The sequence below is a fragment of the Cololabis saira genome, chromosome 19 (genome assembly GCF_033807715.1).
Source record: "Cololabis saira isolate AMF1-May2022 chromosome 19, fColSai1.1, whole genome shotgun sequence".
NCBI lineage: Eukaryota > Metazoa > Chordata > Actinopteri > Beloniformes > Belonidae > Cololabis > Cololabis saira.
In genome coordinates, this window is record NC_084605.1 from 18,714,920 (window position 1) to 18,729,764 (window position 14,845).

Here is a 14,845-nt window from a genome sequence, read left to right on the forward strand (position 1 = left end):
ATCACAAACAGTGGTGGTTAAAAACTCTCCTAGTGGGAGAAAAACCTAAGCAAAACAGTGGCAAGGAGGGAAGAAACCTGGACCAGGTCCTGGATCATAAGGGGGGGCCCTCCTGCTGAAGGCCAGCTGGGCAGAGCAGGAAAAGAGAGAACAGACAGAGGGAATGAATAACAGAGACAGAAGAGACACAGACACAATGGCTAACTGGTGCATTACAGGGATGACTATACAAGCGGATGTAGACAGCAGACGCTGAGGTGGTCAGAGGAGGGGCTGCAGGCCAGCATGCAGCTCCTGAAATTATAAGTAACTCATAACCATCATTGTTCTCCATTGTTCTTGTAGTTTGTTGTGCTGCCCCCCCCCCTTCCTTTTCTCTTCTGTGCATGGCCTGCAGACATGCACAGAAGAGAAAAGGAAGGGGGGGGGGCAGCACAACAAACTACAAGAACAATGGAGAACAATGATGGTTATGAGTTACTTATAATTAATAACTAAGCGTTGATCTGAAGAAAAGAAAGATAACTGGATCATATTGGTTTCCCCCTGCAGCGTAGCTCTAGCTGCTCTAGTCTTGTCTAAACACTAATGTTTGAAGTTTGGTTTTAAAGGTGGAGGTGGTGTCAACTTCCTGAACCCAGATTGGAAGTCAGTTCCTTAGTAATGGTGCCTGATAGCTGAAGGCCCGGCCTCCAAATCTACATTTGGATCTTCTAGGAACTACGAGTAAACCTGCACTCTGAAAATTAGTATTTCTGTTAGGAACAAAATGTACTATTAGGTCTTGCAAATATCAATTTTAAATTAAAATATCAACAATTTTGAATTGGATTCTGAGTTTTACAGGGAGCCAATGGAGTGAGGCTACACTGGAGAGACTTGGTCTCCCTTGTTGATTCCTGTCATTTTAGATCAGCTGGAGGCTATTCAGAGAATTATTTTGACATCTTGCTAGTAATACAGTTCACTAATCTAGTCTAGAAGATACAAAAGGGGACACTTGCAAGACAGACCTCGATGAAAGGGAGTTGAGGGTGTTAAACTGCTACGATGATCATATACACCTCTCTGTCTTCGTATTGTCTAGCACTATGCTGCTAATAGGAGGACTGAACAGGCCTGGGAAGCCGGATGGAACACGCCCACCTCATTTCAGTCAGTTACAGCTATTTTACCTTGGCTAGTGTAGTTTAGGCTAAACTATTGTGCTAATTACTTTTTATTCATTCTCAATAAACCTGTCCAAACATCCTCGTGTCAAGCATCGGTAGATAGATGACATCCAGAACTCCAACAACACTCTCTATGAGCTCGGATGCTCTGATACGTTTTTTCTCACACTGCAGAAGTAAACACAGTGCCAGACTAGGAGCTAAGTACCAAGGATGATCACAGCTGCCCATTGACTGTGCCAGCTGCCAATCAAAGAAACCCCATTCTCTAATTATACATACATTTGTTGCTTTATCATTTTATCAGATATGGAGACTTTTTTTGGCAGATAATTTGTTTGTTTTTTGCTTTTTTACATTTCAACATGGGGATTCATTGAGATTACAATTCAAAACCCAAATTAAGAAATAAAACACCAATCTCTAAGAAAGCAAAAAAAGCCTTGTTTCAAGAAAATTGGACTATTTAAAACCATTTTGCTTGTTTTAAATTCGATATTTTGCTTAAAATAAGACAACTTTGACTAGAAATAAACATAATATATATAATACATGAATCTAGAGGCCTATTTTTGCAGTGTAAATAATATATACCGTATATAGGTGACAGCTGCAGTGACCCCACCACCACCAAATCATGCATTCTAACTTTTTGAATGGGAACCACTAATAATTTATTTTGCAAAAACAAAAGCGAGGGAATGCAAAACTGTGTTGAAGCCTTCACAGCCTTCTAGCATGAAGGTGGCGTTGTCAGAATGAGTTCTGAGCTCCTGGGCCAGTGAAAATAAGGCCCAGGTAACGATGAAAAAGGCTGAAATGATCAGAAACCTGATATTCATCCGTACAGTAGCTATGTTTTATTTATTCATAATCATCAGCTGTTTCAAGGTGAATCATTGATATTCACACCACAACTTTGGGTGGACTTCCAACGTCCTTCTCTGCTTCTTTCTCTCCCTTCGCTTCTCCTCCTCCTCTCCTGTTCCTTTTACCAGTGGCTTTCAAAGTGATCCCTCCACAACCATCACCACCATCTTTTTTCGAAAGTCCCAAAGAAAGAAGTCTGCCCACACTTTGTAAATATTTTATAGATGCTCTGAAAAATCAATGATCTTAAAGGAGAAAGAGAAAAAGGGAGATGGAGTGATGCAAAGAGCAGATAAGTACTGCGAATCAGAGAAGAGCGGTGTGTTGCATTTAGTGGCCAGCTGGGACAAAGACAGGGAAGAGTGAGTGTTTTTACGTCTCCTGCTGAGGTGACAGAGGGGAGGTGAGAGCCCTGAAAAGACCAGAAAAACCTGATCGCTCTCAGAGCTTCTTCTTTTTAAACTGTTCTTCAGTGCGGTTAGAGTTTTGTCTCTGACATCTGGGAGAAAGATCCAGCAGCTTTTTGATAATACTCCAGAAATACGATCATTAAGAAGCTGTCAAAACAAATCTAAATCCATTACATAATGAATGATTGTTACAAATCTGATTTGGTTAAGGTCCAGTTAATTAAGGACAAAAATACAAAATTAAGGCCACATAATCATGTTTTCACAGCTGGTGTATGAGAAGGTCATTATATGCCTGGAAATGCTTTGAAAACCGAAAAAACGAGCATTATATTATGATTAGGGGGTTTACTCACCTACAATAATACAAGTGACTTCAGTGTTATGCACCTAGCCACGTCCCTTTTTGCTTGTGTCATGCCATTTTCAAAAAAACGTATAAGAAATCCTCTGAAACAGTCCACGCACCTCCCATGAAACATCGTGTACATGAGCCGAATACTTGGCCAGTCACAACTCAACAAATGTTTTGATTCCAATGCCCAACATGATTAAACCTAGAACTCTTCACATTTGAGAACATTCCAACTTTAGAGGGTGCTACAGCTCCCAACGTGAAAGCATCTCAAGAATTATGACGTAAAAAGGGGAAATTTGGCGTAATCATAATTGGACTCATTTGATGCCATCTCCCAGGGATCCCACTGGCTCACACATCATGATAGCTGCTAGTGGCCAATCAAACTGGAGCAGTCAGTATCTGCCAGTGAAATTTGATAAGTCCATTCCTATTGAACCATTGAAAGGTAATACCAAATATGAATCAACCTGACAGGTGGGGGGGGGGGGGTACATATCACCTTATAAACCAGTAACTTTATCTGATAGAACGGCATTTCTTTGTACTCTGATTGCGTGGAAGGATAGTGGATTCAAAGAAATTAAAGCAAAAGCAAATATCTACATAAGAAGGTTTTTGGAAAATAAAATAAAGTGTAAAAATAAATTTGTATGAATGTAAAAGGATTTGTAGAAGTAAAAGAGCCCAAGAGTCCTCCATTCACTTTTTAATGGGAAAATATTTACTTTAAAAATAGCGGTTATTTCTATAACTACAGTATAAAGATTTGCAAAACCAAATATGATACCATAAATCTGTGGAGAAAGCTAAATGTTTTGATACCTAAAATGGCACAAAGCATGTGAGCGTAGTAACGTGGCACATACGGAGAGTTATTTGTCAGCCTGTATCTTGTGATGTAGTGGTCCAAACTTTACGAAACTTAGTGCTGTTGGTCAGTATGTAATTCTTTGGAAACAGGTGATCATTCTTGAAATTGCACTTAAAGTGCTGCCACAGCTCATATAAGGAAATATCTCAAGAACCAATTGAGATAAAGATCTGAATTGTTGTGTACTTATACAAGGCCTCGATTGTTAGCGTCATCAGAAGAGCAAACTGACTGAAACCACACAAGCATCAGTTGTTATTGCTGTTTTTAGGAATTATTTCAGCTGTATTTTCATACATTAATTAGCTTTCATGCAAGCTACAAATGAACACTAGGTAAACCACGAGAAGTGCCCTCTTCATTTACATCACACATGATGATTCGCAGCCAGCGAGTCCTGTGGAGGATCCAACGCTTGTGGTTGAATGACAGCTACTTCCTAGCAGTCGGTCAGGAAGTGGAGAAGCTCCTGGATGACACATGGATCGCCTTGAAGGACTTCAGACCCCAAAGCGGCAGTTACATGTGGTCCCTTTTTGTGCTCAGTGTAGACGACGGTTTTCAGGAGCTGGAGCAACTGACAGCGTCGATTTCTGTGACTTGAGTCTTCACCGACTCCTCTGGTTGAAGAATTCTGGCAGATGTTGATCAGAGCTGTCTGATTTGTTCCCATTCTGCCACGAGAGCCTTTGTGAAGTCCACTGTGATGTGGGCTGAGAAGGAAAAGACTCCTCAAACGTCACAGCAACAAGTTTGGATGTATACGTCTTTTAAGATGACTTGGTTTGGATCAAATCCACCGTGGGAAGTGCTTGTATACAAACACTCATCACTTTACAAGGTATACCCCAAAGTAAATGTTGTGTTTATGAGAATTAGCCCAGGCAGCAGACACGTTTGTGCCAGGTCTGGGCTGTTCTTGGCACTTCTCTGTTAGTCTTACGACTAGTTCAGTCATGGGATAAAACTAAAACCATTTGGACCCGGCGTGCCCGTCCATCTGCTGAAGACAGAAGCTGAAATGGTTCCTGTTGAAGCGACTGTTGCTAACGACAACAGTGTCCAGCTGGGTTTGAAATTACCCACTTGACATATGAATGAAGCTTTTGCCGTGTTGTGTCGCCACGTGGAACAGCTGGTGCAACAGCTTAGGGCCGACATGTTTCACGCCGCCACTGCTTCCTGTATGTTGCTGATTCAGTTACTGCAGATTAAAAAGTTTTGGAAGTACTTCTAAGTATCTTGGCCCATCCCCTCTCTGGACTAGGAGAACTTGGATCATTATGAGAGCCGCACATAAAAGAGCATCCGTAATGATACATGGATCTTTTAGAAAACAATAATTTTTCTAAAGGCGCCCCTACTCCCCCTGTGAGCTGTGAATAATAATCATAAAAATCTTAAACTGTAAAGCATACATAAAAGAGTCTGTGGAACGGCTGTAAAGTTTTTATTCTGTCCCCAGCCCAGTATATGTCGTTCAGTCTGAGTGCTTGTGACGGGGTAAATGGCTGCAGGCTGACTCGGAGCCGACGGAGGCATGAAGCGTAATCGTGTTTGTGTGTAAGAGTGAAACTGAGATGCGGAACGGCTGCTACAAGAGCACCTACTGAGGAAAGCCGCACACTTTCTAATTGGTCATTCGTTCATCTCCCGGATCGATAATCCCTTGTGAAGGCGCTCTCAGCTGCCAGGGCCGAGACCGTGTCGTGGTGCAACCTGCTGCAGCCTCCGGCGGGGGGGGGGCGGGCTGGGAGCAAGGAAGCTCGGAAGTCGTGAATAATATAGTACACTCTCTTTATTTTTGTGGCGACATCATAGAAATATGCTGCTTATCTTTGTATTAGGCAAATACAACAATGAAATAACAATACCGTATTTACCGTATTTTCACTGGAAGTAGAAGATGCAGCGCTTCCTCTTCTACGTCGCTTACGTCAGACTCATCGTCAGTTGCAGTTCTCCCTCTTGCGGTTTAGTGTGAAAATAACATGGGAAATTATATACCGGTAATAATGTGTTAATAATTTCACCGATAAGTGCTACCCCCGGCCAAACTATGAAAAAAAAAACACGATTTATAGTCCTGAAAATACAGTAATTATTCATAAAAAAATAAAGCCGAACCAGAAACCAATCTGGACAGTACTAAGTTCTCCCTTACTACTTCCACTGAGGGTGGAGACTGTTGCTAATCATCAATGTGGATAAAAGCACATCTTTGGGCTGTTTCCTGGTCTGGAACGTTCAGGAGTATGTAAACACTACGTGCAGACGTAAGCAACGGTTTTAGAGAAGCAATTGTTGCTGCGCCCCAGTTTGAAAGGGGCTATAAATCTACTACTACTGTGTTTTACAGTGAGGAAAGATTATTGACAGGTAGAACGCATTCGAGACAGTTTCCAGTCTTCCCAGGGGTGGATGGCCCTGCCAATTTCCCCAAAGGTCGGGCTGTGCCACGCTCAGACAAATGCAACAAAAAAATCCTCCCAAAACAAAAGCTGCATCTCTCACCCTACAGGCCTCGCTGATCACGTCAAATGTTCATGAGAGCACAATTTAGAAAAGAGCTGCACACACCGTTTGCCAGCAGAGAGCTTCTCCTGTATAAAAGGCCTCTCGGAGTGCATTAATCTCAAATACATCCATGTAGGACATCACTGCTGGGCAACTCAGAAGCTTTCTAGGAACTTATTTACAGTAGTTTGAAATGCTGCGCAAGAACCTTAAGTGAATGTTCATAAACCTCAATGAACTGAAGACTGAAAATCCTCTGCAACCATGCGAGAGACTGTTTCTTGTATGACTAAGAATGGATCCTCACGCTCTTTAATCAGGGGGTACTTAGGCCTGCCCACAGGAGGCTTTGTCTTTTGGCTTCTCTTTGTGCGGGAAATAACGTGACAGTGAGAAGAGTCATATGCTCTTCATTGGCGGTTGCATTTGCTCAATTTTGAGACTCATTAGGATTTAGATTTTGTTGATTTTTATTATATTTTTTACACAGAACAGCTGCACATGATTGTATGTAAATGACTGGTTTCAACAGTGGTGATTTGATAAGATAAACGCTTCACATGAGCACAAATGTAATTCAGAAGAGAGCTTTGACTCAGAAATCTTTCAGAACTTAAGTGAAATTCTAAACTCGAGAAATGGGGATTAAAGATCGGATTTCACTACATATAAGCTGCAACTTTTAGAGAATAAATGATCACACGTTCGCTTGCTTATTGACACCACTTTGCCGTGTTTCTGCTCCGACAATTACCAGTCAAAGTCAATGTGGTGGAAAGGTTGCAGCCAAAGCAAAGGCTCGGCTTTCCAGTCTGCTTAGTTGTTATTCTTGGGAGTATTTATTGCGAGCGGTTTGTGGATTTCATATATTCATACTGTTTGCGGCATGTATTTGGGAAAATCACTAGCTTTGCTGCCCAATTCATCAAAAACAAATCCAGCCTTTCAGATAAGCAGAGGGCTGCGTGTATATTGGGCTTTGATTAACGTGGTTGTATGACAGTCAACAAAAGCTCCAGCCCAACTCATCTCATCCCGCCTCAGCATTACACTATTACACTGATTATACCCCTTTTATGCTAATGACACCCAAACAACATTAGGGCATGCTCCACAGAACTCTGTACACTTCTTTTACTGAACAAACCGCAATAATGAGCATATTATTCAAATTCAAATAATAAATAAATGTAAGCCAGAAAACGAGTGTCTGTCTTCCTGCTGCAGTGGAAAACCACATTATTGTCCCAAAAAAATGTAACATTATAAACCATGAGCTTGCAAACACAGTGTACTTTGTCTCAACCCTGCGTACATCATATTGCCATCCCGTATATTCTCTGGGGCATATGATTATAAATTATGCTGCGGAAAACAGTCGCTACTATATGCCTGACCCTGGACCTGAACTATCCTGCGTGGTGCTTTTCTCTTCCTTTCTTTTCATATCCCTTTGTGTGTGTGTTTGTGTAAAAACATCATTAATTCATCTAACCATAGGGGTTTTAGTATTGGGTAAAAACAAACTCAGAAAAACAAAAACACATACTTTTTATTTAACAAACATTAGGCCAGAAAGGATAGTTGATGAAAAATTGATGCTAATCATCAACTCTTGATGAACTGACCATTGGCCGGTGTGCATATCTCTATAAAAACAGACGATTATGTAGATTTTCTAGTCTGAAGCATTTGAGTATGTGTTGACACAATGCAAAGAGAGAAAGACATACAGTAAGCATTGAGCTTAAAGAAGCAATTCAACTAATCTATGACAAAATAAGTTCTATGATGATGTTCATCTGAGGTTGTATTTGACTCATGCTAAGACCAACTATGACTGAAAAAACGGAGCGCCAACTTATTAGCATGACCGTAGTGCTGCAATTCAGAGTTTAGAAATCAAAGCTGTGCAAGTTTGTTTTTTATTAGTTTTTCTCCTTTTAAACAACACAAAGTTATCACTTTAAAGAGCTGTCAGCCAGACTCAACAGGAGTGGAAGGCTGTCACTCATCTCACAAATGTCTTGTGTGTTTGTCAAGAGGCGTCACAAACCCTCCCAGAGGAGCTCGGGGAAATGTCTTTGTCGCCAGTTCAAACCGGTTCAGAATACTTTGTACAAATCTGTGACGAGGTCTCGATCTGCTGCCAGTTGATCCATTTCTGGTTTAAAAGCGAAGCCGAGCTGCCGCATCACTTGATAATAGAAATGAAATCAAACAAGAATCTCCTGATCTACATATACGACTTACATATTCATGCTTGACAATGTGGTAACCATGGTTACTCGCCTGTCGGCCTTCACTTGAATGCGTGATTTTCTCTCCAAATGCACGAAAAGTTAAAAGGGGTTAAAACGGTGATTCACTGCATCTCATAATAATTCAGAGCACAAAATACACCTTTTTATTCATCATGTGAGCAGGTGTGGAAAAGACCCCGGAACATGTGTCACAAAATGCACTTTATTTCCATTTTCAGCTCTTGTGGCACTTTTTTTCTAGTCTTTTGCAAATATCTCATGACTTTTTCAGAGTTATTATTATGCTGGTGTGTAATTATCCATGTTTTTGTGCAGGTTGGAGGCACAATGTACAACACCGGCCGCCACGTCTCCCTGCGACTGGACAAGGAGCACCTGGTGAACATCTCTGGGGGGCCGATGACGTACAGCCATCGCCTGGAGGAGATCCGACTACACTTCGGCAGTGAGGACAGCCAGGGCTCCGAGCATCTGCTGAACGGACAGGCCTTCTCCGGAGAGGTATGTCTGTGTGTGTGTGTATGTGTGTGTGTCTGACAGCCAAAACACGACTTGGTAGAAAAATTAAGGAAAAATGGTATGAAAAAACTAATGGTATGCTGGTTTAACCACATTCAGTTAAGCTAATGTCCTGTAAAAAAATCTATCAATGCACTATAGTGCTCAATGGCTCTCTCTTTTCTTTTGTAATAATCTTCCTTATGCCTTATTTCTATGATTACTTACCGTCCAGTCTCTGTCCACCTCTCTTATTCCTTTTGTCCTTTAATTGCTCCTTGTGCTTCTTCTTTTCTTGCACAATGTTTACCTTCCGTCATCTGTGTGGTCACTCAACCATATACATATATATATAGACACACACAAACGCAAAAAGACACACGTTCCATGGTGCTAAATATGTCTGTCCTCAGGGTGGAGTTGTTCCTGCCACGGATTAGTTGGGGCTTTTTCATACCATGCATCAACGTAAACGCTGAAAATAGAAACCTCCATTCACAGTTAAATTCAACAAAACACACGAAAGAAAAGCAGTTATTCTCTACTGGCGCAAACAGAATGAGGAATTTTGACTTTGACTCTCGTTCATCCCTCAAAGATGATGCTCTCTGGGATCCCTCAAGCCAAAACTGTACTAGCACAGAAAACTGCTATAAGATCATCTTACATCAGTATGTCTTTTCTTGTGCATTCATCTCCCAAACCACTTCAGCTCTGCATAAAACAACCAAACATTCAGTTGTTTTCAGGATTTGAACCCAGAAGTAACAGTTTTATTCCATTAGTAGTTTTTATGCAGTAGTTTTGGTGCATGTTTGGATCGAGGGTGAACAGAGAGCGCAACATTTAAACTCTGCATGTTGCTGCTACTTTGTGACATATCAAGATGCTGAATATATCATCAGCAATGCTGATGATATTTTGACATAAGGAAGAATGTCCAAAAAGAAACATTTTTCCCCAAATTCATGTCATAAACTGTAACACAGCGAACATTGTTGCTAAATTTAAAAAAATGACGAATATCGAAACGTGGGCGCAGGGAAGCTCAAGGGTTAAAGGCCCATCATAGGGACTGGACCAGGTTAAAGCCAGATGAGATGTTGGTATTGGAGTGTAAAGGAAGATTTCAGATTTCAATACATTTCAATTTATTTGGTTAAACAAAAAGAGGAAAAAAAGATGCAATGCCATAGAATTTCCATCTCATAATTAGCACAGTTAATAACTGTCAGTTTCAGCAGTTCAGGATTGCACCGCCAAGCCCTCCGCTCTCATGCAGTCTTATCAACGTAGCTTCAGACCCTTACGGCACCACCACCTGCGTGGTGGGCCCAGCTGGCTTGAGCTGTGCCCTGCTAGACCCCATGGGCGAAGCTCCCACCACCAATCACTCGCCTTTGAGCCTCTCCCTCAGGCCTGGTTCCAGGAAGAAGCCCCTGTGTCTCTAATCTGAGGTCGGCAACCATGTTTCCCTCATGTGAGTCTGACGAGGGCTAACATCCCTCTTCAACAAGCCCCGGCGATCACTGGAGGCCTTAAATCCCTCCGCTACTGTAAGGTTTTGATCCACGGGTAGAGCTAGCCTTGATACAGCTGGAGGAGGTGGCTGGGGAGAGGGAACTCCCAAAGACCTCTGCTCGGACTGCTGCTCCAGCGACCATGTCCCCATACAACCCACAGAAAACAGATGGATGGATGGTTAGTCACTGTCAAATCTTAAAAGAAGAGCTTTTCTTTTGTATAAAACATGTTAATACCATAAAACTTTTACCAGACCTTTTTGTTAATGTTCAACACTGAAATATGTCGGCTTTCATCAAAATAACACAGAATGAAAGGAGGAAAAATGACTCTTAAAGCCGCTCTAGCTTGCAATATGAATTCCAACCATAGGGGGCAGGATATAACATGAAAGCTCATGTTTAAGGAACAACAACCGTCCCCAGACCGTCCCCACTCATTAGCTGAGGCAGCGGTTCTTTTTGTTCTTTTGTCAACACTGCGGTTCTGTTTGCCCCCATGTGGTCAGAAGTGGTACTGCTAAATACACTGGCTTTAAAGGTATTGTGACATCATTTTTAACATGCTTTTAACACTATTAAAAGTCTTGGCCAACATCCCTCAAATGTGTTTAAAAGAGTGTAACAAGAAAAACTTCACTCTAGTAATCTTTTCCTGGCTTTTTATTACAGTGTTTTTTTGCGCCGTGAAAAATGCTTCCTTTCCCCCCTTTCCTGTCAATCATTGCTCCGCTCCTCCTCCAAACCTCCTCCTCCTCCAGCCATACGCTCAGCGACAGGCGAAGCATGCACGGAAAAGCAGGAGGGCGAACCACAGCAAACAATCATAAAAATAAAGGCATGCAAGCAGCACTGTCCCCTTATCTTAAGTCCAGTCAGTGGCCGCGGGTCTTCTTAGCAGTTTTCCTCCGGTGATTAGAACAAAAGAGGCTCTACAGCTCCGTGTTAAGCCTCATTTATGGTTCCGCGTTAAATCGACGCAGAGCCTACGCCGTAGGGTTCAGCGTATGGTGCGAGTCGCCGCGTAACCCTACGCCGTAGGCTCTGCGTCGGTGTAACGCGGAACCATAAATCAGCCTTTATGGTGAGCTGGAGAGGAGAGGAGGCAGGGAGCTGGGTGGAGGGGGCGGTGATTTAGCGGATCGTTACGTAACGATCCGCCACCAAACCAGGTGCGCCGTTTTTGCATAGTTATGCGGAAAATCCCAGAAAGCACACAATACACTGAATGTTAAAAGTTCGTTGTTTTTTGGGTGTAATTGATGTCAAGACACCCAACAAAACACAAAAAATCAAGAAAAATGTGTTTTTCATGTCACAATCCCTTTAAAGGGGACAAATTATGGCATTTAATGTATATTTTAAACAGGCCTTGAATGTCTTAAAAACAATCTAAAGCTTGTTTTTTATACATAAATCAGAAATCCAGCCTGTGGGCCCTGTCACTAGTTTTACCGCTTCTAACCCCTTTTTCTGTGCCTCATTCTAAGGGAAGAGGGGGGTATGGTAATGAGGCTCTGTGCTGATTGGCTCCCTGAATGACGTGTAGCAGGAGAGGAGAATAAACCTGCTCCGCCAGAGCAGCCCGAGCCTGTAAATAAATCACAACACTGAATTTTCACAAATGGCAACTTTATTGTTAAAAAAATAAAATATGAGTTGTATATAAATAACATTTATGCACTATTTCAGCCGGATCTGCCCAGCGGATGCTGAACGCTGGCCCCGCAACCCCACGGCGGGCTCGCGGCGCATCGCCCGTTACCGGTGATCAAACCGTCAGATTTCGATGAAAATCTCGGAGGCTCAAAAAAAATCACGTGAAACTGGGGGATTCTGTCCGGCGGGGGTCAGACACCTTGCAGAAATTCATGGTATTTTGTCTCCCCTGTGCTGGCAGGGTGAGGGGAGACCAATTTATATATGTTAAAACAAGAAAAAACTTGTTTTTCATAATAGGTCCCCTTTAAAAGGTTTGACGGTGTTGCTGAAGTGTCAAAAAAGATGGGATATACCACAGCTAGAGTCATTTAATGACACAAAGCAGACGTGGGACACGTTTGTGTCACTTCACTGTTGCAACTGATGCTCGGCAGTCCAACCTGTAACTTAAAATGATTGCTTATTAATTTGCTGATTATTTACAAGAGGGTCAATTCAGAAACTCAAAAAATGATCTGTTACAAAACAAAAGTAAAGTCAAAGATTGCAGCAGATGACGCGTTTGAACAGGTGGAACTGCGAAAGCTCCGTATTTGTGGATGAAAAATGACTTAGATAATACGACAGTTTATAGTTAGAAGTCACAACAGCCAAACTGCAAACGTCTTTATTGATTTATTTTTGTCCCATTAAAATGTGGAAAAAAATATCATGAAACAATTTGCTCCTGGCACGCGGCACGCTGACTCGCTGTCGGCCGTGAACGTCACCTGCAGCGAGAAGACGACGTCCCAAAAGACCTCGTCTGTGCAGCAACATTTCAACTCAGCATTGAAAAGTCAAAGACTGGATAAGCCCTGCGGTTGTTATGATGAGTTCATAACGCAGCAGCAACATGACCTGACTGAGGCGTCAAATGTTGGTCTCAGTCTTCAACTGAGGCTTCAGAACCCAGAATCTCACAGTTAGAATGTTCCTGTCTCACAGCTAGAGCGATCCCGTCTCATAGCCAGAAGGTTCCCGTCTCGCAGTTAGAATGTTCCTGGGTCCCAGCCAGAAGGTTCCCAGGGTCTTTCTGTGAGCAGCTTGTTTATCTTGTGTTTCTGAGGGTCTTCTCCGGACCCTCCCGTTTGCTTCAGCTTGAGTGAATGTGAACGTCTGTGATGGACAGATGTAGACCCCGCCTCCACACACCTCCATCCTGAAGCATGTAGGAAACAAAGCAATGGTTAAATTGAATTAGAAGATGATATACTTAAGCTTGATTTAGCAGAAAATGCCTTTATTTACACTCAGTTATTGAAATCTCTCTTTTCTCTTTTTATTTTTCCTTCAAAATCCACAAGACATCACCATCTGAGGGCTTAGTTGATCACATTTTCGTCTGGTTCACAGTTTTATGCTTCACATTAATTCACAAGCCTCCGCTGACGTTGGGACGTAATTATTTTAAATTCAGAATGAATGGCAATTATCAACTTGTAAATTTAATGCTAATTTAAGCCAATTTGCAGAGAATCCACAAGCAGAAAATGCAAATGGCTCGACGTGATTACCATTCTGTGAACATGCAGAGTCGATCCGTCCAGACAAATCTGATGGCACAAACTCCAGTTAAACCATTTAAGAGGAAATGGATGGATGTTTAAAAGAGCTGCGACGAAACCTGACATGTTGACAAAGACTGCGGGCGGCGCTGTGTCTCTGTTGGTTTCCTGTTTTTACCTGCTTCCTCATTTTTCCACGCAGATCAGATGTATTTGATGCTTTTCTCAGTGGAGCAGAAGGCTCGGTGAACGTTGAAGACGCGTACTCTATTTCCAAGCCATCCGCTTTTATCCTATTCTCTTTTCTTGCTGATACACCAGGATGTTCATTAAGGTGCTAAAGCATTTCTGCGATTCCTTGTGATGTTTTCACTTTTTTTATCATTGAGGGCAGCACTTGTGCACACAAAGACGACGTTTGAGGTCGTTGGAGAGCCAGTTCTGCTGCACTCGCTCGCCAGAGCAACAGTTCAGCCAGATTTTAGTTTCAATTTGTTAGGGAGGGTTTTCCAAACACATCAGTGAGATGGTTGGAGTGGTAATTACACACATCTCTAGGCAAGGCAAGGCAAGTTTATTTGTATAGCACAATACAACACAAGGTAACTCAAAGTGCTTTACATCAACATTAAAAGCAGCAAGACACAATTAAACAGTAAACAACAAATAAAATGATAAGAAAAGAGGTTCTTAAAATGGCAAGAATTACGTTTCTATACGGTCAAAACGTACAAAGACCGGGTCAAATACAGTATTACAAAAGTAATCTGTAACAATTCGTATGGTGAATTAAACCAATTGGACAATTATATGCCACAATGCCTGTTTCCAGGTCTTATTTCACACAACTGACGAGAATAACGTTTCTATACGGTCAAAACGTACAAAGACCGGGTCTCTATGGTTACAGGTAGCTCTCGCCTGCTGCACGCTGAGGCAACAGGTTAAACAGCACACCAAACTCATGTCTGGGTTACAGTTCATGTGAAACTAATGACAGCAGGTTCATTAAGCTCTTCTTCTCCTTCACACTGAGCATGAATTCCTGCAAACTGTCCTCCGTTGTTATAGTCGACATCAGATGGCCATTTCCCACAACCTCTACATTAACTTCACACCTCTAAAACGTTTGTAATTATTTTCGAATAAT

The 14,845-nt window shown here is 42.0% G+C and overlaps 1 protein-coding gene across 1 annotated transcript in view; it reads left to right on the plus strand.

Annotated features, from left to right (window-relative positions):
* ca10a (carbonic anhydrase Xa) overlaps window positions 1-14,845 on the plus strand; it is a 378,645-nt gene that overhangs the window by 311,766 nt on the left and 52,034 nt on the right. The window contains exon 4 of the mRNA XM_061708004.1: window positions 8,781-8,966. Within this exon, the coding sequence (XP_061563988.1) occupies window positions 8,781-8,966 (186 nt within the window). The remainder of the gene's footprint in view (window positions 1-8,780; window positions 8,967-14,845) is intronic.